Genomic DNA, 27,259 nt, shown 5'->3' with positions numbered 1-27,259 from the left:
ATTGAAGAATTATGTAAATCTAAATCATTGCATGACAGGTAGTGGAGAAAGGAGCAACTGAATGTATGGGGTATGTTATGGTTGCTGGTTTTGGATTTTTGTTGAGATTGAAATGGTAAACACCAATGACTGCTAATTGATCCTTTATGTGGCTCTGTAGGTTCTCAGACCCAAATAAGTCTTGAGGAGGGGTTTCTAGGAGGTACCAATATGGCCACAGGAAACCCTGTATGTCCCTTCAGCAGTTTAGGAAAGATTTTTACACATTTATTTCTGCCAGTGGTAAAACACTTATATCAATCTGAGTTTGGTTGGGTTGGTTGGTTTGTTTGTTTATTTTTCTGAAGAAGTGATTTGCATTAAAAACAGAAATTATGGGTTGAAGTGTCATCCTACAGTCTGATGCATTGGGTGGATTATTGTTGGGATCCTGTAGGGACCTCAGAGATGCAGTAAAGGGCGTGTGTCCTTCTTCAGTAGCCTGCCAGGAGTGTGTAGCTTAGCACGCTGAGGCCTGTGCCTGTGAGTTGGGTGTTCCAGTGGTGGGATATAGCCAGGAGCACCAGAACCTCATGGTAGCCTGGATCGTAGGGCTTCTCGCAGTTTTCAAATCTGAGTGTATGGCACAGAAACCAAACTCGCTGTGAAGGTTTTGTTAACGCTACAACTGCATGATTTAAATTTGTTCAATATGAAAACAAATAACGTGGAGCTTCCTCTGTTATTTGTTTTATATATTTTATGCTTTGTCAAGGCTCCCAGTGCTCCGTGAAGACTGGAGGGGGTGGACAGTGCTGCCTTGAGCAGGGGAGCCCAACTGAAGCGGGTGGCTGACATGGACGTCTGATGGGGCACTGCTCGGCAGCAGTTCTCCTTTCCCACGCTCTGCTGGCGCACTTTGCTTCTCTCTCTGTCTCCAGTTGCTACGTTTCTCCTCATACATGAGAATGTGAGCAATTGTCGGACTGATCAGTCCGTCTATCTCTGTCGGCTGGTTGGAAGCCAAACCAGCTGGGAGATGTGTTTGTTTTCTGAACTGGTGATCCATTCAGAAAGTAGGCTTGCAGAGTCTTTTTGTCCTTGAGCAGGACAAGCAACAGCTCTGCATCTCAGTTTTCAGCAGGCCAAAAAAGTGTTCTTCAAACCTGTATCCAGGCTGGTGAGCTTATGCATTAGTTGATGTGACCTAGAGGAGAGAAATTAAGGAAGTGGGTCAAATACTTGAGAAGTAAATGAGCAATCTGTTCTCAGACTGGTGCAAAACGTAGCAGGTTTCTAACAGGGAAATTCAGTATAGACTCTAGAAATACATTGCAATGGTGAGATTATCTAAATACTGGAATAAGTTCGTGAGGAGACTGCAGGATCCTCATTACCAAAGTCTTCAAAACCAAAGGCAGGAATGATGGAATTGTACCTTATTCACTGGGGAGGGGGATGGAATTGGTGGCCAGCAGCCCTGTTTTTCTGGAAGTCTTTATGTTTTCTGTTGACACAGCTGCATTGCAGCGTGTGTCAGAGAGGCTTCTGTGTCAGGATTGGAGATGTCCCAGCTAGGAAGGCGAGAGACACAGTTTTGGGATTTTTGGGACATGGCCATTCACTGGGTTTTTCCCTCTGTCAGAGAGCACTTAACAGTATTTGTCTGTGGGTATTGAAATTATCAGTGTAGTGAGATTATCCAGTCACGCAGTTGCTGTCAGTCTCAAGAAGTTATTGTTAACAGCAGTTCAGCTAGTTCATGTCTTTGAGCTTCTTACGGCAAATCTGAAATCTGGAATTAATTAATTTTATTAATTTAAAACAAGAAAAGGTTCTGGAGGATGAAGATATAATGCAGAGTTAGAGCCGAAACTTTACAGAATAACACTGTATGAACTCATGAATATTACATGGTGTCAGGCTTATGTTTTACTTGGTGTATTTATTTTTATTTGTAGTGAAGATAGTGCTTTTCATCAATGTGACCTGTAGAGAAAGTGTGTCATGGAGCTGTACTAAATTCTGTTGCTGGTGGAAGTCTATTAGGGTAATAAAAGCTTACGCCTTTATATCAGTTGTGGCCAATGTATTAATGAGAACTGGCAATATGTCTACACTCAGGCCAGTAGATCTTGTTTTCAGTTTGCTGTTTCTGTTTCCAGTATTTACTAATGTATTGCAAATCATAATTGCAAGCAGATTGTGTAACGCCAAAAAGTCAGTAGAGCAAATGAGCTGTTTGCGCTGGAGTTCATAATGAGCAGTAAAGTTAGGCTAAAATTACTTTTCCTGACAGCTTTCTAAGCATGCTATGATTTATTTTTAAAGCAATGAGATTAACATTTATCCTTCTTGTTCTCCCTTTTCTTGACATTTTGCATGTATGTTGCAAGTATTTGGGAGAATGGGGCATGGGGCATCTTATAATTATTAAGAACATGATAGCTAAAAATCAACAGCTCAGTAAAAAGACCAAAACAGTTATTTAAATACATATTTTAATTGGTTAGATACATTATTTGCTTTTTGAGAACTTAAACATGGTAGGTAAAATGAAGGTATTAAGAAATGATCTATGAAAAAATTTACTAGAGTAATCTAAAAATAAACAATTCAAGAAATAAACTTGCTGATAAAGTTTCAGGTAGTGATGTGATTTAGAGAACAGTCATTAACTGGGAAAGTTAACTGTGTTTTCATAACAAGTTGTATCCTTTCCTGCTTCTGAAATAATATTTTCTACATTTAGATGTATTTGATAAGTTCAATTCAATGTGCAGTTAAAGGTTGAAAAAACATATTAGGATTTGAGGAACTGGATATGTGTGTTTATTTTTACTGTCCTCTTTCAGTCTGTGAATGCAAATTAGGTTTGAGGCTGTTAGCCATACCAAAATCTCATAAGATAGGATGCTCAGAAGTAGTAAATTTTGTTAGCAACAGAATATGTATAGCTTCATAAATGTTAAATTTACAATACAGCACCTGCTTGGATGAACTTAATTTTTCTTCCGTGTATCTGCTGTATTTAAGATGGTTCTACTTAAACTATTAATTAGTACCTTTCAAATAATATATGTAAGATCTATGTTTTAGAAAATAATTCAAATTCTGGTTGAAATCTGTTTCAATTTCAGATGGAATAAGAGTCAACTTGACACTAACCATGATTAAAAATTGAATAGTAGTCACTTGGCAAATAGGTATTGGCTCTTTCATCATTTGCTAATGTCATTACGGAAGAGAAAAATGGAAAAGGAAAACTTGGGACTTTAAATAGTTAGCATAAAATAGTACAAAATTTTGTCTAAAGTCCAGTGTAAAACATGCTTCAGAATACTGAAATAAAAACAAAAGTAGCAGTGTTTGCTTGCATAAACCACTGTGTGAATTAAAAGTTTGCTGATTTTAATCAGCATTATAATTAGTGGTTTAAAGCACCAATTTAAATTCATCCACCCTGATTTTGTTATCTCTGATTCCTCAAGAAACAAATGTAAAATAGCATTGTTTTGGTACAGTATGAAAAGTTCAAGTTTGTACCTGCCTGTGCAATGTTAATAACATTATGTCTAGCCATACTGAAGTTTGATCGCTCAGACAGTTTTACCAAAATGTAATTTTCTGGGAGTCCAATAGAGCCATGTTTCACAAAAGCTATTCCCACAAGAGCTAAATGCCAAGGTAATCAATCATACAGTGTACTGTATCCTGTTGTTATGGATATAATACATTATTTATGCAGTATAAAAATTTTTCAGATGTTGTTGAAATGGCAAGCGAATGAACACCTGTAAGGTATAATATGTCCTTAGCTGAAAATTGCAATTTCCTAGGTTGAAATTTGTAAAGATGCCTTCAATGCTTACAGCATGTTTGAGACTGATTTGCTGCAAGTATGGACTTTTGGGGAATAGCGAGAAGTCAGTTAGAAATCTATAATATACTAATTACACCTAGAGATGAGTGCCAGATCTTCTACTCTTAGTATTTGTATACCACTTGTATTTCAATTACTAAAACCAAAAATTGTTACTCAGTCACTGGAAATAGGGTAAAACGTTTTGGCAGCAGTATAAGACCCAAAGACTGTTTGAGGTAGAACAGTGCGAGTTCCTCAATAAGCCATTGCATATGATCACCACTGATATATTTAATGAATATAATTAGGCACAAGCTTAGGCTTTTGATGGAAAGTTGTCTCAACTTTCAATTTTCCCCTCACTGCATTGTTTCAAACATTTTGTTCTTGTGCTGAGAATGAGATGATAGCCTTCTTCACCAGACTCATTTAATAACCTGCAATATTTGTACGAGAAGCCCTAAAAGGCTGATAGAAAACAGTATAGCAGTGGAGAAGAAACTGCTTCCATAGATGGCTACATATTGAGACGAGGGCAACCTTCTTCCTTTCTCCCCGTTGGATCTGGCAGTTCTTTCTAGTTGGTTAGCAGGAAAATCTGCAGCCATACCTGCCGAGTAGTTTTCAAACTGTGATCTTGTTACGATCCCTGGCTGAAGAGGTCTGCAGCTCAGGGACTTTCAGGGGTAAAGCACAGCACTGCTGTACATACGATCCCTTGATAGATTTTTATTACTGTTACCTACCTACCTACTTTTTGAGCCCATGTAAACTCTTAACACCTTCTGTATTCTTTGGCAAAACATTCTTGACTTTGCCACTTGCCACGTGAAGAGGTGCCTTTGGGTGTTTAACCACGCATTCCCTAGTTCTGTTTGCTGTTGTTGATTTAATTCCTCTGTACCTGCTACTAGCTCTTCTCCCTCTTCACTGTTTTTCTACCTCCTTCTCAATCGGCTCCAGTGCCGTTCTCATGCCTTCTTACTCTTCCCCTTCCTACTCTTTCCCATTTTTTAAATAGCTTCAGTCAGCTCTTCTCTCCACCATGGTTCCCTTTGCCATCTCTCTGTCACCTCCATCAGATCTTCTCTTGGTAGTCTTCCTCTCTGTGGCCCTCTCACCTTTGCCTTATGGTTCTTCCCTGTTCATCTTTGATTCCCACTTCCGCACTGACCTTTTGTACTTTTCAAGCTGCCACATTTCTTCATGCCCTTATATTTGTTTGCACAGGTAGACATGTTTCAGTTCTACTCAATAGACATCATCCATCCTATTCTTTAGCAACTGCTCTCTGATTTCCCTCTTACACAGCTCCTCTTCTCCGAGAGCCCTGACATTAATCAGCCTTCCTCTCACTTGTTGGTTGTTCACTTGGCCTTTCCATATCTGCTCCGATTTTTAGCGGGTTTGCAGACGTGACCACCTTCTGTTCTGGTGTCTGTCTTCTCTAGTAGTTCCTCCTTCATAATTTCACGAATTTCATAGTCTTTGATCTCCTCCTATGACAATGTTTTGCACAGCTCTGCCTTTTGCTTTTTTCCTCCTCTTACCTGTGGAGAAATCCTGTCCATGAATACAAATTCATATCTGTACTAATGAGTCTTATCTCAGTCTCTCTACTCTAGCTGTCCAAATACTTTAATTTCTGTCCAAATTAAAATCTTAGGCAATTCTCGAGAAAAAAGTTCAATCTTCTTTGCTATCTTCTTTCATGGTCACTGTGAGTATTACCATTATCTTTCACTTTAGCCTATGCCTTAGTATTGCCATGGTCACTTTCTGGTGCTTATCTAAATCCTTCTTAATCCTCCTTTTGTCCCTTCATTTTCCACAGATGACAAATTACGTGCTCTCTTTTTCCTGAAAAGAACCCTTCTGTAGCTTCTCCCTGTACTAACATACCCCAGCCCTATTGCACACATGATGTTACATTTTATTTCAGTTCCCTGAGTAACACTAACTCTCAGCAATTATTATTAATTTGTTTGGGGTTTTTTTTTGCTTTGAAGTTGCTTTATGTTATTTTAGACCTGAAAAATTGTGTTTCTTTTAATTAGTTGGTCTAAAAGATCTTGCCTCATATAAATCTTTCTTGTTCTTCCTACTTCGCATTTCTAAGACATACCTTCCCTATTCGTTCACATATAACATAAAATTGTTATAAAGGGATATTATGATTTTCTGTCCTGACTTCTGCAGTGTCTTCTCTGCCTTCTTTTAAGAACACCATTTTGCTCCATTAGTACCTATTCAACATGCTGCTGCTGCTGTTAACTTCTCTTCATGTGTCTCCACAGGCCCTTAACTTTCAGCACCCTTCATGGCCTCTCATCTATCAATTGCTATCATGAGCTTAGTTCTCACTGGTGGTTGCCCGCTTGCTTATTTTTCAAACACCACCTTGATGGTTTTTTTTGGCCTCAGCTTTTCCTCTCGCTTAACAAAAGCTGCTGGTGGATGGCTGCCAGCCTACCTCAGAAGCTTTTTCAGTTTCTTCATCCAGGATCCCCTTTGCAGCAATGCCTGTGGAAATACGAGAGGGCAGGTCTCCTGCTGTGTCATGCCCATTGCTCATAATCTTCCCCAGGCAGCTTGCTTCCTTGTCCTTCACCAGGCTGTATTTGGCTGTTCTCTCGTGTCTTGTACTTAACCCTTACGCACTTTGGGCCAGGAGTTGTCTGTTGCAAAATTTTGTAAAAAGGGATTCATGGCTTGGGAAGGTGGATTCGACAACAACAACAACAAAAAAAATAAATGACTCTGCAAGTGTGCAGCATCAGTCAGGCGCTTTCTGATTTACTGGTTACTTGTTTGCATATTTGAACAAATGTGAATCTATTGCTGCTGATAAATAGATCCTGAATGAAGGCAGACAAGGCCTAATTCTCACAGCAAGAAGTTGACTCAGTGCCGTGAGCAGCAACGCTACTTCTGGGTTTCTTTTCCTCACTTCTGTATGTAGAAGGGCAGGTAGCAGTTAAAGTAACTCTCACTGTGAGGAGTTAATTTGATTCATATTTTTCTCTGTGTAAATGTGCTATTTTACATAGGTATTTTGTACAAGCGTTTAGAGTATGTGACTTAAGCAGTACAGTGAAAACATGAAAGTCTTGTCGTAGGACAAGCGCTTAAATGCCAATGTTGCTGTTTCTCCTGTACCGAATACAAATCAGTAGTTTCAAGAAAAAGAGCAGAACTAACCAGTTTACAGAATTACGTGACTTACGAGGTTTCCGTTCTGATTATTTCATGTCAGTGCTGCTGTTGATCTGTTCATTCTTGAAAAATACACGTCCCTAAACAAAGAGTGGTCTTTGCTCCCAGTCTCTGCTGTGAGTAGCGGTGGCAGTGGGACACCTCTACTGCGTCACGGCAGAGGATGCAGTTTCTTCAGGCTCGTTCAAAAGTGCCAGAAGGCGATACAGAGAAAATTCTCTTGTGTAGGCACTGTCTCTGTGGACATATGCTGAGGTTCCCTGGAGAAGACTGATGTGTTGAAATGTTTGAACACAGAGACTACTTTGGAGAATTACTTTCTGTATTTGAGCTGACAGCCATGACTGCTGTGAACCTAAAAGTGGAGAGAAAGAGAGTGGAAAGAGATAGTCTAAGGATTACGTGTGGAGAATGTAAGTTTAAAAACAGTGTTCTGCATTGTGTTTTTCTGGGTTTTTTGAGAGGGCCTTAGACTTTTCGACATGTCTGTTGGCATGTTTAATTCTCCCAGACCTTTTTACTAATTTTTTTTGTAAGGCACAGCAAATAAAGCCCAATTTTTTTTCCTGTGCTACTTGCTCACTTGCAAGCAAAATGATACCTGACAACCTAGCATTAGAAAGATTTCAAAATAAAAATTGTTTAGACTTTTCTGGCTTGAAACCTTTGCATTATTAAATGATTTAAATAAATTTTGTTTCAGAGGGGGATTTAGTGTGCGTGGTAGCATCTCTGTGTAGCTGCTGGCATGGCAGGCACAGGAACCTTATACTTTGCCAGAGATTAAGCTACTACTCTGTTAACTCAAATGCCGGAGACTTTGTTTATGGTACTAAAGATCCTAGGTTTGATCTTTTATGGCAAATAAAACAACTGTGTGCTCATGCCCATATTACATTACACTGGAACTATTAGCTTGCACTCCCGTGAAATTTGTGTACAAGCAATCTCTAAAATCAAGAATATATGCAGTAGGTTAAACTCTTCTGTTTGTCAGAATTTATTATATTCCAGTGTGTATATTGCTTCCGGTGTTAACCATCTTTTAAGTGTATTTTCATGTCTGTAACATGAATTATATTTAAGTTAACAGTATAGTTGTTTTATCCTGACCTTTCCCACCAGAATTACATTAGTTTGCCCTTTTGCTAAAATCACATTGATAATTGTGGCTAGTAACAACTTGAAAAATCTTGTCTTTACAAAAAGTATTCCACATGTGTCTTATAAGAGCAAATAAAAAAAATGATGAGCATAAGGTCTAGTTGTGAGATGTACCCATTATAATTCAAATGCAGATAAGAGCAAATACACTTTAAAAAAAAGTCTTTGTGTAGATTTAGAAGTTCTCAGCATGTCATTTTGAGGTAGATGAGTTTGTAATTGTAAATTTACCAAATTATATTATCTTTCTCTATATGCATTTATTATGTTACTATTAATTCTGGTATGGACTATAAGTACTTTGTAGAGATCAAGTCTACAGATAAAACATATACTTACTACTATGAAAACAACAGAAGCTTTACTAATATAAAAAAGCCAGAAGTGAATGTGTGGAAATTTCTATGATTTTTGTGTTTTCAATGGTTCTGAACTGTGCTTGTGGCAGGAGCCATTTCCAGCACAAATTGCTTTGCTATAGTTACACAGCAAACCTTTGAATGTCAGTATATATGCATCAGCGTGTGCTAGTTTGGAACACAGGCTTACCCATTCACTGACCATAAAATGTGGGGCATTTAGGAATGCCAAGAAAGAAAATTAAGTATTTTCATGTACATTATTTGAGACCACTGGTAAAAGCAAGATTCTGCTGGCTAAACTACGCTAATTGTATTATTTAAGATGTCAAATTGCTTAAAAAGAAATAAAGAACAACTAGATGAAATTGAACCTTGTGTGACTGCTAGTGATTGGGAAGGGTGAACGCATTGAAGATGAAGCTAAGAGTTATCTGTCCCTTCTACTGAAAGCCAAGAATGATATTCTATGAAGTGGTGTGAAAACCAGGAGCTATGGCTAGCTCCTCCCAGACCTGAAGATCAATTAGATCATCTTAGTGCAAAGGCTATGTCTGTCTGAGTAACCTGCAACCTTGGTTTCTCCAATTTTTGGTTACCAGGCTTTCTGGCCAGACTCTTGGAACTTGGCCAGTCCTTCTGAACTAGTTGACCCTGTTCGTGTCCACATCATCTCCTTTCTGTGGTGTTCCTTGAATGCATCTGTGTGCTTCAGACTAAGAGAACAAAATCCTGCAACAACCACCTGTTCTCTGCTGTTCCCACCCTTTTGCTTATCGCTTCCTACTTGTCCATAAGACGAAACAAGCCTAGGAGGAGTGGCAAAACCAATTGTGGAATGGATGTGTATGTCACCTATTAGAATTCATGTTCAATGTTGATGCAGATGACAAAGGGTAGATGGCAACAGGAAGAAAGCTTGCATGACTTGGTCACAGTTCATGAAGGTTAACCTTGAACACCACTGCACACATCTTAGAAATGTGGTTGAAAGGTGGCCTTTCCCCTCTTAGCTTGCAGGATCCTTCCCTCAGTGGAAATGATGCTTTCCATGTTTGGATTTGAAGGCTATTGATGAGCGTTAGATGGTAGGGAGTGTAGTTGTCCAATTTCGGCATGGTTTAGGTAGCTCTTTGGATGTCAGATCAGCACTTGGTTCACTCCACTGGCTCCCAGTCAGTTTTCAGTATCGTCTAAGGCTTTGGTGTTGATCTTCAAAGCAACTGTTGGATCAAACATCCCAGCTACATCAAAGGCTATGTTTCTATTTGTGAACTGCCAGAATAGCTGTATTCCTCTGGGGCAATGTAGATGATGAAATATCAGAGAAACCATGCATCAGCTGGGGACACAGTGTTGTGAGTTGGGGGTACAGGCTATGAAAATAAAAAACTCACGAGGCAATCGGGTGAATCCAGACTAAGATGTTGTAAAGGAAATGCTACAAAACCTCTCTGTTTGTGAATGTGTTCCATCATAAACATGATGCAGAAACAACTCCCATTTTTACCTGAGAAATAATTGTCAAAAAGAAGAAAATTAATAAAATTTGGAATGCTGTCAGATCATGAAAGGGATTATATTTTTAAATATCCTTTTATATGAGCCGTGATATGCTAATTTTTTAAAAGTTGTAGGGTAACCTCCTAGCAGTTTTCAAAGCTTACCTTTTCTTAGCATTAAAATCACAAACACTGCTTACTGGGAGAGGCCATATTATTAGCAAAAGCTAAAGGGTGGCATAGCTCAAAAGAAACTGAATATTGTATAAGTATGACTGTTGATGGGCTCAAATCAAGTCTGATCAACTTCTAAACAAACCTTAAAGGTTTTGGTTTTAGGTGATCAGAAATATTCCCCCACTGTGCTTTATAAAGTCCTACGGGCAGAGTTGATAGTGCCAAAACAATTCTTTCTCCCCCTTCAACCTGGTTGCTAGGAACTGATAAATTGCTTAGAGTTAAACATAAAAATTGCAACTCCAGACAATTTAATTGGATAAAAAAATAAATACCTATTAAACCAGATATACATTAAGTACCATAATAAATATGTATTCTATAAATTAAATCTTGGAAAATACAACTTTTTTTTTGTGTATGTGCAGGTTTTCATGGTGTGTTTTTTCAATTCTCCCTTTTTATCTCATGGTAATAAATAATTTTCACCTGAATGCCTAATGCCTGGTAGAAATGAGACATCATTCTGCTCTTTTGAACATTTCAGTCCCTTGAGTGTCTGTTTTCTTAAAAAGGTACAAAAATTAATTCATTTTAAGCTTCTCGTAGCCTACCTAACACATCTACCTGAGCTCCACCAGCCATTCAGCCTTCTTTACAAAGAGAGGAAGTTGTCATTACGTCTTGTAACAAAGAGAACTAGAAGTTGTATTGGAGGTATTCTGTCAGGGAGCAGGACAAAAGCTCTAGAGGAACCTGCCCTGTTTGCCTCATCTGGTGTGTGTTTCCAAAATGACTACACTAAGGTAGAGGATAATCATTGTTGACTTGGTACAGTGTGGAGGGTTGAAGGCAACAAGGTTTCCAAAACCTCCAGCACAGACATTTTGCTGAATTTTTCTAAAATGTTGAGTTTGCATAAGAAGAATCTCCATATGCCTCAGAAGGAGACTATGTGAATGCAGAAATGTTTTCGTCTCAATGCCATGTTCAAACTGAAAGTCTTCATGCAAAGTTTCTGTGGAACTAGATTGCAAAATACATGGGCCAACCTGTCTGGTATAAAAAAAGAGAGAACTTGTAACCCCTGAGCAGAATGAAAATAGCAAGGTGAGTGCCACTGAATGCTGTTCTCCTGACCGGCCTGATTTGATGTCTGAATGGGTTTACTTCCACAGCTGAACTTTGTAATAAATACATGCTCCAAAGCACATTGTCACTAACCTTAGACATAAACTGCAGGTGGTCAAAATCTGTTCTTCAGTTAATCTCTTCTTTGATAGCGATTGCTTTAGGAAGGATCTAATCCCGAGTCTGTAAATTGCATCCTATTTGTATCTGAAGAATTTTTACAAGTGTTATCTTGAGCTATGGTTTGACTTTTTTTTTCTCCAGCTCTTGTGGTGAGTAATGTGGAGTTAAGTCACAAGATTTCTTCTTCCTGACTGGCTGATAGAAATTTGAAGCAAGAGGGGAAAAGTAATGCGTTTCTGTTGTTCAGCTATGGGTGATAAATGTTCATGTTCAAGTTCTTAACAATTCCAGGGCCTTACGAATATTTTAATGAATGTGTAACAGGTGATACTGATAAGAAATATGACCTCATGATTCGTGATGAATTAGAGAGGCATCTTTGCCAATTATTTCTTTTGTTATAGTAAGCATTACCTTGAACACATCTCTGCAGATTTTCTGCTGGAAAAAATGAATATGAATGTGTAACAAAAGCAAAGGTTTGGTCTCTGTATGTGTAATTGTCTTATGTGTGCATATATAAATGAGAAAACTTAGGAAACAATGCAATCTCAACATTTTACTGAGATAACTGAGAATATGAATGAACAGCCCAGGTCTTAAAAGATGACTGCCAATAAATGTTAGTGTTACAGAACTCTGTTGCATAGTGTTACACGTACTTTGTTCCATACAACAGCTTTGTACTCTTTTTTTTTTTTTACTTTTTAAAAAAAATATAATTGCTATGCACCAGTTGTATTGACAGAATAGATGCAATGGGAGGGAAAAGTAAAGAGCAAATACTTAATGCTTAAAAGAAATTGAAATAACCTATAATTTATATGTGGAGTGCTTTTCAAATACGGAAATTCATTAACAAAAAGGTGACCTTCAAAATAGTTTGTTGTTGAGTTAGTAGTGCTCTGTAATATTGTACTAAAAGATGAGCTAGCAGATATTTTTTGTAAGCAAAAAAATACTTAAAAAAAAAAAAAAAAAAAACAAAAAAACCCCCCAACTTTGTTGTGAAGTAGCACCTGAAGGTCCCGGTAACCAACATGCTTTTCAGTCAGTGGTTATGTTACCTTAGGCAGTTTACAGTGCTGCTGAATCTGGCAATGCTTTTAGTGATTTTGTTCGCCTAGCTATACAATTACCTTTACTAGTCTTTCAAACTAGTCAAGAACAAAATGTATGTTTAATATGTTTTTCTTCTGCCTTCTGATTGCAAATCTGGCTTTTAGCCCTTTCTTCTGCTTGCTTTCAGTGCACTGCGGAAGTGTCACTGGACAAGCAATAAGGGACTCTTGCAGTGGTGACTAATCTTACCCTTCACCAGCTCATTTCCTTTCACTCCCTCTATATGCAGATATAAAAGGGACCTTTGGTATGGTTTTTGGTTTTGGGGTTTTTTTTAATTATTATTATTTATTTATTTTTATTGTGGTGAGGTGTGTGCGCATAAGGACAGTGTTCTTTTAAAACCCGGAGATAGATGGAAATGGTGAAAACTCAGAACAAAAATTAACTTTAAATATTTAGTGACGTGAAGTTATTCGTAGAATGAAGGATCATTTAAATGAGTACTGTTTTGGAAACTCAGCTGTGTGCATGTTGATTAGATATATAAACAAAAGATAGTGATGTCTTTAATTATAGTTTCTTTGCATTTGGTTTTGCTTTTCAGCATAAATATGCATGGATCTAGGGTTCGCGTTGCTTAGAAATGCCTGTAAGCTTTTTGTTTGCATTTTTGTGTGCATATACAATTGCATATGCCCTCCAATCCGTCTGCTTTCTTCATGCCTGTTAGCAAAAGTTTACAAAAGTGGTGTCATCAGTTCAGAACTGCATGGAGCAGAACCGGTATCTGCAAAAGCAGTCAGCTTTGTTATATTATCCAAGACTTTCATGGAGCAGCATCTTCTGTGCCCTCTTTGTTAAGGAATTAGTGAGGCATTCCCGCACCCTGGGGAAACTTGCCAATGCCAGCAGCCCGTCCCGAGATGCGCTGCGGGGACGGAGGGAAGCTGACCCCCAGAGAGGAGAGATGAGAGGGTCTGGGAGGGAGCCCGAAGAACATGCATCACTTGTGGTGGGTGGATGAAACTCCCTTAGAGCAGTTAATTCAGCTTAAGCAGCATTTTGGTTTATAACTGCAAGGACACACGGATGAGTTTTAAATCAGAGTATTTCATGAAATACACTTTACAGCAGTGATCAATGTGTCCACAAGTTTGTATGTCTTTGCCAGTGTGTTTCTGAGAGACAGTAAAGCTTCATATTACTTAAACGCTTGCTCTCAGATGACTGTTGACTACTTGCTGCCCAAATCTCTCTTAGATTTGGTAGCTTTAAGATGACAATATTGGGAAGGTAGAATTTGAACGTAAATCCTTGTGCTTCCTTTTTGAATAATATTTATTCAACCTTTAACAAACCTTTAACTCTCTTGGAGGAGAGCACTGATGATGACAGAAACGATTCCGTTTTCCTGGCTATAATAGCAGTGGCCTTTGACTGCAGTTGAGGGTGATGGTTTTTGTTACAGCATCCCTATTAATGGGGTTGTAGCAAGTAACATGGACTTGTTTGCTTGTCTTGTAACTCTCAATTTGTCACCTGGCAGGTTGAAGAGGAAACAGTGGCCTTTCTTGCTCACAGTGGAAGTGAAGAAGAGTTTGATCCAAGTACTCTTCCAGATCCTGATAAATACAAAGATTCTGATGAAGAGCAGGATTCAGAAAGCGAAGACAGCTATAGGTATGTACACATCTTCCACATTAATTTTGAAATGTTCATGTTTTTTAGAAACTGTTCTGTTTAGATGTTAGGAACTCATTTTACAGTCATCCTCTCGCTCCCAGGACTTCGTATTTAAGTTTGTTTGTGACGTGTGTGCTGAACAGAAATCTGTGCTGAACTCTATTATTTTCTTTTGTGAAGCTGTATGAGAAAGATTTTTGAGTCAGAGTTGAAGGGATCTTGGTGAGACTGTTCCACATGCAAAAATCTTGACTAATTCCTTGGAGGTTTCATGCGTTTCAGAAATACATTTCTCTGCTGTCACATTATAGGTTCTGTTTGAAAGGAAAAACGTTGAAGTCATTTGAGGATTTGGATGAGCCCTCTGTACCTGTACTATATTAAATAAATTTGTGCATGGTGAAACTTGATAAGTTGTATGATTCAGTGTTGCTCAGACTCTTCAAAACTACAAATGAAGTGGAATCTGAGTTAGAAGTAAATATATAATAAAATTAGCAATGTTAAACTTTTGTTCTTAATATAAAACAGTGGTTTTAATTATTTAAACCAGAAGATTTTGTTTCTTGTAGTTTGACAGAAAAGCACAGGGTGGGGATGAGGATCTGTAGTTGATGGCAGCATACTGCATTTCTTCAGCACATGCCGCAGGAAGACTGAGGGATACTGCATGAAGTCCTGTGAGGTTTTTGTTGTTGGCTTCACTGCACCAAGAAGTCCGTCTGTGTGTTTCTGACAAACAGCCTATTGTGTAACAGATTCAGAAACGTGATCTTGACACTTAAATGAGAGTATAGATCTTTATTTTTCTCTCTTCTAGATGTCTAGGTTCATAAATCTCTTGCTTTTCATGTCTGAATCAGCTAAATCCTAGTGACTAGATTGTCCCTAGCCCCGTATCACTGCACATTGTGGGGGCAGTATTGTAGGACTGAGTGTTGGGAGATGGATTTAAAGACTGGATAGCCCTAAGTTAACAGGCTGGTCACCATGTCCCTTGCAGCCTGTTCACCAGTGTGTTGGTCAATAGAACTGACAAGGATGGCAGAAATGCATTGCTTTTTGTGAGCAGCAGTAAATTGTTCCTTCTCTGTGCAAGGGGGAGAAAGAGGGTAACTATAAGTCAATTATAGTTCCTTCTGGTTTTTCACTTCCCTAAGCTGATTCAGTATCTCCATTCCATGTAAAATGAATGAAAAAGCTGTGTAAAATGTCAATACAGCTTCCTAAAAACAAGCAGAAAATGAGACCCATCATTCTTAAACAAGATTCTTCCAGTTCCTTCTGTATTTATGACTGCTTGACTCTGCCCATCAGCTTTTGGTGGGGGAGGCGGCATAATTTGTTAAAGAAGTTCTCTTTTAATAAAGTTTAAGATTCGGTATTTATTGGGGAGGGCTATATAAGAGGATTTGTAGGTTGCTTTTCACATTACTGGAGTTGAAATGTGTCTGTCCATATTTGATAAATGGATCCTCTAGTGGTATTCATATATTGCTTGTAGTGGAACCAAGTTAATATGATGAAACTTTATTCTCAGCTTCCTCCAGGTAACATCAGTAATATAGTTAATATTGTCTTTTTAATATATGAGATTCTGATGAGTAAAACCTGGCTATAAGGCAGAGATTTGAGCTAGAGGATCCTGTAAAACACCATTTTGTTGAAAGGGGCCATCTCTGTTTGGTCTAATATTAACTATGAGAGAAGGACCAGAAGAAAAGTGTATTTAGCAATTCTGCATTTACGTAGGACATTAACGGAGGTGCCAAGAGAAGTATTTCAGGATACTAATGCTTCTCCATCTGGGACCATAGCAGTGGCAGTTCTGTCATTTTGCCTTTGAGAGCAAATTCTGAGCTGACTTCTGTAGTAATGCTTTGCTGGAGGTAACAAAGTAGAGAGGGAATCTTGATAGTTATTGGTAGTTTGTTTCTTGGAAGGAGTAAAGCCAGGAGTTTATTGAGAAAGTCTGAAGTAAAGCTTTGGTAAGTGGTTAGAGACTGAGCAACACTTGTCTTGTGTATTGGTGTGTATGTATGTTGCTGCTGGAGGACAGATTCCTGGAATCCATTAAGCTGATGGACAACTGAGCTGGTGGGAAGGAGGTACCAGCAAGCGAGTATAGGAAACCTAGTGTCACAACACTACCTATTAAATATTTAATTACCTCAGGCGTTTCTTAATTACTGCTAAATTTTGCATACTTCCTCCAGGAAAAAGGTAGCGGTTTAGTGCCGCATTTCTTAAACAAGATTTTCCATTATTTCAGCTTGTAGCGTTAGGTGGGCTTAGCTATCTTGACAATACAATGTTTTGTAGCATAACTACTTAATAAGTATTTTGAGGAAGTTATGGGGTCAGTCAGTTTAAAATTGGGAATTTTGTCATGTTTACTTGACACCAAGCTGAGTGGTGCAGTTGACACGCCAGCAGGACAGGATGTCATCCAGAGGGACCTGGACAAGCTGGAGAAGTGAGCCTGTGTGAACCTCATGAGGTTCAACAAGGCTAAGTGCAGGGTCTTACACCTGGGTCGGCGCAGTCCTCAGTTTCAATACAGGCTGGGGGATGATGTGATCAAGAGTAGCCCTGTGGAAAAGGACTTGGGGGTACTGATGGATGAAAAGCTGGACATGAGCCGGTAATGTGCTCTCGCAGCCCAGAAAGCCAACCGTATCGTGAGCTGCATCAAAAGAAGCGTGGCCAGCAGGTCGAGGGAGGAGATTCTGCTCCTCTGCTCTGCTCTGGTGAGACCCCACCTGGAGTACTGCGTCCAGCTCTGGAGTCCTCAGCACAAGAAGGACATGGAGCTGTTGGAGTGGGTTTGGAGGAGGGCCACAAAAATGATCTGAGGGCTGGAGCACCTCTCCTACGAGGACAGGCTGAGAGAGTTGGGGTTGTTCAGCCTGGAGAAGAGAAGGCTGCGGGGAGACCTTATAGCAGCCTTCCAGTACTTAAAGGGCGCCTATAGGAAAGACGGGGACAGACTTTTTAGCAAGGCCTGTTGTGACAGGACAAGGAGTAATGGTTTTAAACTAAGGGAGGGCAGGTTTAGACTGGATTTAAGACAGAAATTTTTTACAATGAGGGTGATGAGGCACTGAAACAGGTTGCCCAGAGAGGTAGTGGAGGCCCCATCCCTGGAAACGTTCAAGGTCAGATTGGATGGGGCTCTGAGCAACCTGATCTAGTTGAAGATGTCCCTGCTCATTGCAGGGATGTTGGACTAGATGACCTGTAAAGGTCCCTTCCAACCCAAAGCATTCTATGATTCTACTTTCAGTATCATTAAGTAACCATTTATCTAGGGGACATCACTTCTGTCTTCTTTTATATATTCATACATCACTTTTTGTATTGATCCTTTCCCCAAAGATGTCAGCTAGACTCAAGATTAGCTAAGCTTTAAGAATAAAAGTTGACAGAGGTGGACAGATTTTTGGCAGTGGTAATCAGTGCAGATTTTTTTTGAATCTGTGGCTGATCTGGCCCCCTGGAGTCAGAGTGTCTGCTCTCAAGGAGAGCTAAGACTCAAAGAAGGTCTAGGGCCCTGGTCGTTTCCCCTTCCTATGAAGTAGGTTGGAAAAGAAAGAGCATACAAAAAAGGAAAACAGGAATTTAGTAATAATTTCTGACAAAGTATTTTTCTCAGCAAATCTCAAAACACTTTACAAAGGAGATCAGTATGATTTTTGTAGGCAGGAATGTTCAGTCATGTAGTAACTTGTCCTAAGATCATGGCAGTGACACAGGTCTGGGAATAAAATTCAGGCACCTAGAGGGCCCATTGAGTGCTCCATCGACTAGACAGAGAGCATTCCTTTCGAAACTACAACTAATCGCATGTGGTAACTGATTTTTTACAATATTTTTCTTGTTTTCAGTATGCTGGGTTTACACAAGTAAATTTAATACCACATAGACACAGTTTAATCCTTTTTGGTTTTCCATTTTATTGGACTTGTCCTTACTTGGTTTACTTGGGAATATTTTCTTGGAACTTTGATGTCTACGGTATTTCAGTTATCCCAAGTGTCGTGGTTTAACCCCATGTGGATAACTGAAAGTCACGTGGGTCACTTTTTGGGTATCAGTTTGGGGGTTTAAGCTTTCCCTGGCTAGGAGCAAGACATTTCTTGGGGTAACAAACATGTCTTAAGAACTGCCATCACTTGAAGCTTCATAACCAGCTTCTGTCAACTTCAGGACACAGTATTGGTCTCAGTTGTTTGCCCTGACTTTTGGTTGACTTTTTAATAATAGGAAAGGTCCTTAACTTCCTCCAAGGGGATTTTTAAAGGTTCTTGTTCATTTTTCCATCTTTACACAATCTGACTGAATACTTACCTGCTTTTCAGTCTTGTCTGTGTTTGCTGGAGGACTAGGGCAATGGATAGTAGATGTTTTCAGCCTTTGTTAAGAAGGCAAGAGGACTGAAATTTGGAAAGTGAGTCAAATTGCTTCAAGTTCTTCTCCAGCATTTAAGTTGATTGGGAGTTAACAAGGACCCAAAGAGCAGTTTCAGACAGCCTAGCTAGACCTGACATTCAGAGCTTTCTAGAAGAGACCACATCAGTTTAGGCACTGCTCCGATGGGAAAAGTACTACAGATAAACCTGCAACATCAAAGACCATAATTTTGAGTTTATTACCAGCAGTGATTTCCAGAAGCAGATAGCAGAGACACCGTTATTGTATTATACCCGGGGACGGGCCAGGAGTGGGTTTGTCAGTCATTGCTAAGGATAGTAATTAAATTGAAGTGAGTGGTGAGAACAGCCAGGGCAGATATGCATAAGGAAGAGGAGAGTGAAAAACTGGGATGCTCACAAGGGCAAGAGCAGTGGGCGACAATGTGCCGATAGATATGTGGGCAGTGGGCAAGAGCCGTGGGCGACAACGTGCCGGAAGATGACAGGGTCCAGGACAAAATTACATTTCTAGGAGTGCCTGAAAGCAGAGTGTCAAAATGAAGAGCCATTGATGGCTCCGATGTGCAGCACAGTGTGTAGCAGTTAATCCCATGCTGGCTTGGGCCTGCCTAGGGACATCAGTCATGTCTTTACAGGCTAAATGGATTTGGCCAGGCTTAAGTACTGACACATGACTGTATTGTCCACAACTGCTGTGACTTCGGATGGAGCCAACTAGAGCTCTTCTGGGCAGCATCCCAGTGTATTTTGGTGTGGTAGAACAGGCCAAGGACTGTTTCCAGTAGGCAGTGTTGATGAAGCCACATTTCTTTTAGGTGTGTGTGGGTGAAAAATGTAGTGGTCTATTCTCTAGCTCTGAAGTCAGCTTTGAGCCTCAGTGTAGGTATGTCTGGAGACTTGTGAGGTGCTCTGAGCACCCCTTAGGAGGCTTTTGTGAAAGCAGAGGCACAACTGAAAGAGGAAGATGCAGCGTGGGAAATTAATTTAGGGCTGGTAAAAGAGGAAGTCAAGAAAAGCAAGAGAATTTGAATGACCAGTAAGCATATGGGTAAAGGAAAGGGGTAGCTGAAGAGCTGGTGGTGAGCATAAGATCATGGAGAAGTGGTATTGGTTTTGCATGAGGGAGGAAAGACATGGAGGGGATGTATACATGAAAGGAGGAGGGAGGATGATGGGGATCTGGTGGGTCAAGAAGAATAAGTATGAGGACAGGCAAGAAATCTTGCTGGCAATGGGAAGGAGGGGTTTCTGTTAAATCAGCACTCATGCCTCATGCACCTCTCTTAGAGCTGTCACTGAATTGTATGATGAGTTGCTCTTGGGGCTGGGAAATATTGACCTAATGATTTTAACAAAAACAAATCAGCCGAGAGTAGCACACAGTGAAATTAGGCTTTGAGATTAGAAAATACAACTCTATTCTGTTTTATATTTCCAAAATTCAGAGATTTTGCTCCAAGTATTGGATTAAAATAGAAATATGTTGGGCTATACTAGCTGCTACTTGCTTTAAGGGGAAAAAATGCTTCTAAAAGGAATAATTCAAAGCAAGTATGTGAGACCTAGGGTATCTTCCTTCAACAGTCTTTAAAAATAGACCATCTGTCCATGGTTTGAGAAGTCAAAAACATTGTTAATCTTTTCTCCCTCCCCCCCAGCATTTTTTTTTAATCAGGGGAGCTATACAAATCATGAGTTAAATTTGCCTTTGAATAAAATTCCCTTCCAGCCATACCTCTACAAGCAGAGTAATTAATGACTCCAAGCATGTAATATGAGATTAATTTTTGTATATCTGGCAACATTCATCATATTTGGTTTAAGGCTATCAATGTAAATTGTTAATGAGGTGAAAAATTTAAGTGTATCAAATAGGGTGGAAGAAAAGCAGCTGGATTTATTAAATATTCATTTTGCAGTCAAATTGAGTTTCTGATATTTCTAATCCCTCAACCTCTTTAAATAAAAATGTTGAGGAAGAACAAAGTTACGATTGACCTTATCATTACCTTCTTTAAATCTTTAATAGGTGCTACTGATTGCATTAACTCTTAGGTCAGCATGGAAAAGATCTTGGACATGAGGGGAAAGGAGAAATGTCTTAGTTCTGGTACTGTTTTTTTTTTCATTATTTTATGGCCAGTCACCAGCTGACAGGTGTGCAAGTCAGCAGTCAGTGCTGCTTGGTTGTGTACCTTGCTTTATTTATGAAAATTACGAGCAAATTGCAGTTTCTTACACCTTCTTCTTATACCAGGATGCTGATGTTGACCTGCTAAGTTTTATGTGATTCTTGATGCAGTTGACATTACATTGTCTTTTGAGATGATTCATCTGCAAATCATGGTGCTCCCTCTAACGTGTATTATTCAGGCCATATCAGTGACTTTGTGAAGGCTAGAACTTAATGTTGTGATGGCCAGAAAAGCACTGTAAGACAGATATTGTAAAAGGTCTCTGTTTAAGGGATTGATCATGCTGTATAGCTGCAAAACTGGACATTGAGACATTGGATTGCTGTTGATAGAGATGTGATATTCTTATGCCATGAAAGTCTTTATAATAGTTATGCTCTAGCTCACTGTATGAAATGGACCTGATGGTAGAATTTCATAGTGAAATTTGGTAACCTATGCTCTGCAGGTCAGACTAGATCTTCCTGTGGTTCCTGTAAACTTGTCAGTTACAGAAATTACCTTAAAAAAAAGAAAAAAAAAAAAGTAGTATGTCATCAGCAAGTGTCTGCATGAATGAAGGAGCTCACCTCCAGCTGGAGCAGTTTCACCCAGAGCAGTGATATTTGATCCATATGAGAATCAACACCTGAATGATTTCAGTTTTCAGTCTGGTGTATAAAGATAAGCTAATATTGCTTAGCCCAAATACATGGAACGGAAACTCCAGTGGTCCAGGACCCAGGGCTGGGTCAGGTACTGCTGCTTTACGGTCAGCAATATCTCCAACAGGAATGGGGAAGAAAGGTGCTGTTACAGCTTCAGACATCCGATTTGAGTCCACTGCCACTTGTCCAATAGAGCCTTTAGAAAGTAAAGGTCACCTCAGAGCAGAAGCCAGATGTTGATGGCTGGTTTGAGTGCTTTTTCTTGTCAAGTCTTCCGTACACTTCCCATGCAATAATAAAAAATATTAAGCATACTGTCTTGCTGGTCTGGTTTCCATTTAAATACTTTTTTTTTCTTGTTCCGGATTATGGTACTTCAGCTCCAAGGCAGACTTGTCTTTTGCTTTTAGTACTATTACACTGGTATTTCATTACAAGTAGATTATGCATCCCTCTTCCTGCAATTGTTTTTTATAAATCTAGTTTTAGAGCTGTTTTGATTTATATCAGTGGAATGGCCAGTAAGGGAAATAACACAACACGATATATTTTCATTACCATTTCTATGTGCTGTAGCATTCTGACAGCAACTAAGAAAGAAGCTGCACTGGGCTTTATGGAAGGGACTGCAGTAATTAATCTTCATTAGGATTGTTGCCATGGCCTTGTGCATTAAAATTTATTACATGGAAAAAGGTTTGTGGCACAGCATGTTTGATTAGCAAAATGCCAATATTTATGGAATAAATTATTCCTAACTTTTCTGAACTGTATTTTATTAGCAGATTCATGCATTATTCCTGTACATTTCTTGGGGAAGGAGCTCGTGTGCGCTATATTGCAGCCTGGAAACTTGACTCATGGCCTGCAATTCAGTGGCAAGGGCGGTTTGTTTCCAGAGCAGTGCTGGTAAACCTAGGCTCCAACGCAAGCTCTGATAAATGTTAACTGAAGCAGAGCCTGTCTAGAGATCTCACAGTACCACCTTGTTTAAACAACAGCAACTTGGCTGTGTGGCCACACACTTCAAATGGCTGACTCTCAAGCACTTAAAATCTAAATCTTACAGCTTGTCAAGACATACCTTGAAGCCCAGAAGCGAGTTAAATACTAACAATTAAAAGCTTTCTATTTTTTCCTGGTGTCACCTCAAAACACACTTGTGAGATTATTTTTTAGTAGTTAAATTAAGAGAGTTTCTTGGTGTATAGCTATCAGGGTCATAGTTAGATCCCTTGTTTCCCAGATGCCATTCATATATGCTGGCATTTATTTAAGGGACAGGATTCATAAACCATGCTTTAGTGTTTGAGTAATAAACATTACCTATCAAATGATAGTACCTTCCTTTGTTGTTACAGCTGGGCAAATGGTGACGACAGAAATTACTGTGCCTGTTGATAAGTCGGCTGTTAGTACCTCCTCGCCTGTGTAAACACAGCCCATCCCAGTAAATCCTTCCATCAGGCAGCTTCAGACCACGCAGGTCATTCAGGCGGCTGAAAAGCTAAATTGCACCAGATGGTAAAAGGAAGGAATTGTAATCCAGCTGCACATGCCACTTTCTAACTGTTATAAATAGAAGATGAAGAGATGCGCTGGCTTTGGTTTGGATCTGAATTGCGGGGTTGCTTTCTAACTGCGTTGTTCTGTTAGAAAATAGTTCACCTTAGAATAACTCTATTTTGTTTTGGCTATTTGTGGACGCCAGCTGGTAGTGCATCAGTTCGTGTGTTTGTGAGGCATAAGGGACCATTTATGTCCATGGGAAGTGACTAACGATGAAAAGATTGGCTCTGCAGGGTGGACTGACAGGCCTTCAGTCAATGGAGACCGAGGAGGAATTCATTTGACAATAAGTGCAGAAGTCATCCCCGTGTAGCTGCCCTCTTACATGCGCACCTGAGAATTACACCTATTACATCTCCTCCAAAGAGCTTTCTGTCCAAACAGTTAAGGAGAAGCACCCAGATGGAGTATGGGATACCCCTTGGCATCATGATGCCAGACATCTCTCCTGGTGATTTTCCAGCTTCCTTCTAAAATTGCCACTTTCACCCTTTGTAAAAGTTACATCTCTGCCCCTCCAGAGTAGTACAGCCCCTCTCCACGCCACCCAAAACACTGCTGGTAAAAATCCATCCCGCAGGAACAGGGCTGGGGGTCGGACTAGCTGATGTTTAAAGGTCCCTTCCAACCCAAACCATCCTATGGACAGGTACTGTCTGTCTTCTCTTTGCATCTCAAAATTATGAACATCTTATTCGCACATTCCACACGATTCTCTGCTTTCCTTCCTAAGTTTCCTTTATCAAATACTGTTTTGCTTCTACTTTTTGTGCGTCATGAAAACACAAGCCTTTAGCTCTCTTCATCACTCAGTGGCTTTGCTGCTGCTGCTGCTTCCTGTGTTATACATTCCTCCTTATTCACCTCTCTGTCTTACAGCCCAGTAGGGGTCAAATTAGTGTGAAAATACAGCTGCTAACGTGTAGATACATCTTTAGTATGCACTACTAATCGAGCACCATGATCCCCCAGTAATAATAAGAAACAGCTTGACTCAGCATAAACTTCCCACAAAACTTATGATGAAAATTAATCATAATTGTGTTGATGTGCTTTTGTCTGTGGAAAAAATTAGAAATCTCACAGTTCCTTCTGAATGTGTTTTATATTTAAATGTTATACCTTACAGACATCTAGGCCTATGGGCCTCTGAAACTCCAAAAATGAATATAATTTTTGGTATTTAAAGTCTGCTATTTCATAACTTGTGAGATTTCTGCATTGTTTTAATTGCTAAGATGTTTTGAACTAATGTCCTAGATGAAGCATTAGTCAATTAAGAATGCAAACTGGGCTTCAGAGTCCATTCAAATGCTGGAAATAATTGGCTCTTTTGCAAACAAGCTGAAATGCTTTTACTTAATGAGGTTTCAGCCTTACGCTTTTAAAGTGAACCCCCATACTCTGTCCTGATCAAAGTGAACACCATGAAACTCCAGCCCAAACCCACACTGGCCACTTGGAAAAGTGAGAAGTCTTAGTGCTTTAGAGTGTTTTCATATACTGTCAGTATAGCTTCAGCATTTATGGAATATCTTAAGCACTGCAGAGAGAAGTAGAGAGTCCCCAGAAAAGGAATAAAATAAACACTTCTAGCAAGCACTGAAAAGCCACCCCCATGCAAATGACAACTCAAGGCTGGCAAAGTTGCTATATCCTTTGAAGTATCCCAATTTTAGGAAAAGTATTTGGTGCACAGTCATCAGCTATTCATAGGATCATAGAATGGTTTGGGTTGGAAGGCACCTTTAAAGATCATCTAGTCCAACCCCCCTCCCATGGGCAGGGACATCTCTGACTAGATCAGGTTGCTTTACGTGGTTTCTTTTGGATAGGCAGGGAAGGACAATATAAAGGTAGGGTGCTTCATTTGTTGTAATTGTAGAAGTGCAAGCTGTTTCTCATGGGATTTCCCTCCTCTCTCTGTGCTGTAATGAGTAGGGAGGAGTTGGTACTATTCTTCCATGAAAGTCACACAACTGCAGTCCAGTGCAAGGCCATCAGATCTGGTGTTACTCCTTCGTCTTGATGGAGATGCAGCCAGAAAGCACGGTGTACAATCCAGGAAGAGGAGGAAGCATTGTGCTGCCAATCCCTCTCAGAGACCGTTTGGGAACGTCTTGAAAAATGCCGTGTTTTGGGGTTAATGTTTGGATTAGGCTGGTTTCCAATGAGTGATGAAACCAGCCTTTCACATACTGTACATGGATATTATATCTTAGAATAGATTTTGTTAGATTAGATTAAAATAATCTTAGATAAGATGATATATAGCATGTTTTCTACGTTATGGACAAAAACCACATGAAGGTACATGAAAGCTTGGGCTTTCTTCCTGTTGCTGTCATGTGGCCATATGATAGAATTGAAAGTATTAAAACAAATACGCAGCTGTTTCGTCCAGACTGAAGGCTGAAAAAGGCAATTTATTCAAGTCTTAAGAAAATCAGCAGAAGCAATAGGTATTCACCAGGGAAGATAACTGGGTTTGAGTTTTTCTCTTTCTCTCATGGCAGAGGTAGTTAATAGCTTCCAAGGAAACCTTCTGAAAGAAGGGCAAAGAGTAGCTTGAATGAGATGGACCCAAATCAAAACTGTATTAAGTGTAGGATTCGCCAATGAAATGACAGTTCTCATCTTTTTATTTTTGTCGCGTATTTATTTTAGACAGGATCTCGAATGCATGTCAAGGTCCACTGACACATCACTAAATCAGTTTGGTCAAGCTGTCTGTCACTCTATAAGGCAGCAAATATTAGATAAAGCTGATAGCAATATCTTGATATACTATAATCAATTAAGACAGCAGAACATCCACCACCACCTCCGCCTGAAAGCAGTTCTAATTTAGACATTCAGAGTTCATCAGCTTCTATTGCTTCACCCTTCTGAATTGTAATTTTGTTTGCTCTTATCTTGACATAAATTTGCCTTGTTTAAAATGAATTGTTTGATTACATGATGATATTGATTACCACAGTTGTTAAAAAGACTAATTGATTTGTTTCTGCAGTGAACTTGAGGAGAAGAGTGGAAGAAAGAAAAGAAGCTATAGCAACAGTAATGCAGCAGAAGAAATGCCACTGAAAAGAAAGAAGGCGAAATTCAGCCAAGAGGAGGACCCCTATTTGCCATTAGATACTGGGCTTTCTCTGGCAGAGGATGAAGAGCTTGTACTACATCTGCTCAACAGTCACAGCTAATTATTTTTCTGCAGGTTTTCTTATCTGGGACATCTTCACAATTTTGTCAGTAGTCTACACAGGGTGAATTTGGCATCTGGGCCAGCTGGGTGTCAGTGGATGTAGATAAATTAGTTCCATGTGCAATGGGATTGCCTTAGTTTGGATCATAGATTATAGACAGTATTTAGTTTGATTCGTAAGGCTTTCTAAACTAACTTTCCAACCTAAATCCCCAGATGTCATTTAGTAGGAACATGTTCGTAATTTCAAATCTCCAAGTTTTGAAGCAGTTATCTTTTTTTATTTTAATCTTGCTTTAAATAAAAACAGGATGCTCCTTCCTTGACTGTGTCAGGTTTGATACTTTAGAAGATAAATATGTACTAAAATTATTAAAGAAGAAATACCGTTGGCAGCTCAAATCATATTACTTAAAAATAAAATGCATTTTTTCTTCTGTGTATCATGCACATATTTAAAAAATATTTTAATAAAAATTTCTGAAGCCTTGTTGTAAACGTTTGGTATCTCTTATAGCTTTGTTATGAAAGCATTTATTTATCCTTTCTATTTATCATTTCTATTATGATTGTCACTGGTGTTAGGCAATTCAGAAGACAACTTTTAGAAGCTAAAACTTTGCATCTTGCGTTTGAATCCCATATGAATGAGAACACAGTGATGCCACAAAAAGGTAGAGCATAACACTACCTGATAAAACTGGTTACAAGGTAGATTTTGTGGCAGACTTACAACTGGAAGTGAGCTACTTTTTTTTGTTATGACCAAATATAATGAAGAAGAATAATTTATTTTTGAGTATATTTTCACGTTTCATCCCATCAAACCATGGCTGTTTATTGCAGATTTTGTGCATGCTTACCCATAACCACTGCACTTTGCTGAATAGCGACAAGATACAGGCTATGTGAGGCTATCCTTTCCCAGGGAAGGGAAGAAGCG

The 27,259-nt window shown here is 39.3% G+C and overlaps 1 protein-coding gene across 1 annotated transcript in view; it reads left to right on the top strand.

Moving 5' to 3' along the window:
- The window catches only part of DDX10 (DEAD-box helicase 10), a 195,612-nt gene extending 168,975 nt beyond the window's left edge, over positions 1–26,637 (top strand). The window contains exons 17-18 of the mRNA XM_075490972.1: positions 14,128–14,261; positions 26,125–26,637. Coding sequence (XP_075347087.1) covers positions 14,128–14,261; positions 26,125–26,314 — 324 coding nt within the window. The 3' untranslated portion in view covers positions 26,315–26,637. The remainder of the gene's footprint in view (positions 1–14,127; positions 14,262–26,124) is intronic.
- The last annotated feature ends 622 nt before the right edge of the window (positions 26,638–27,259 follow it).

This window comes from Mycteria americana, chromosome 1, assembly GCF_035582795.1.
Source record: "Mycteria americana isolate JAX WOST 10 ecotype Jacksonville Zoo and Gardens chromosome 1, USCA_MyAme_1.0, whole genome shotgun sequence".
Taxonomy (NCBI): Eukaryota; Metazoa; Chordata; class Aves; order Ciconiiformes; family Ciconiidae; genus Mycteria; species Mycteria americana.
The sequence above is the reverse complement of the archived record's forward strand: the minus strand, read 5'-3'. Positions and strand labels throughout refer to the sequence as shown.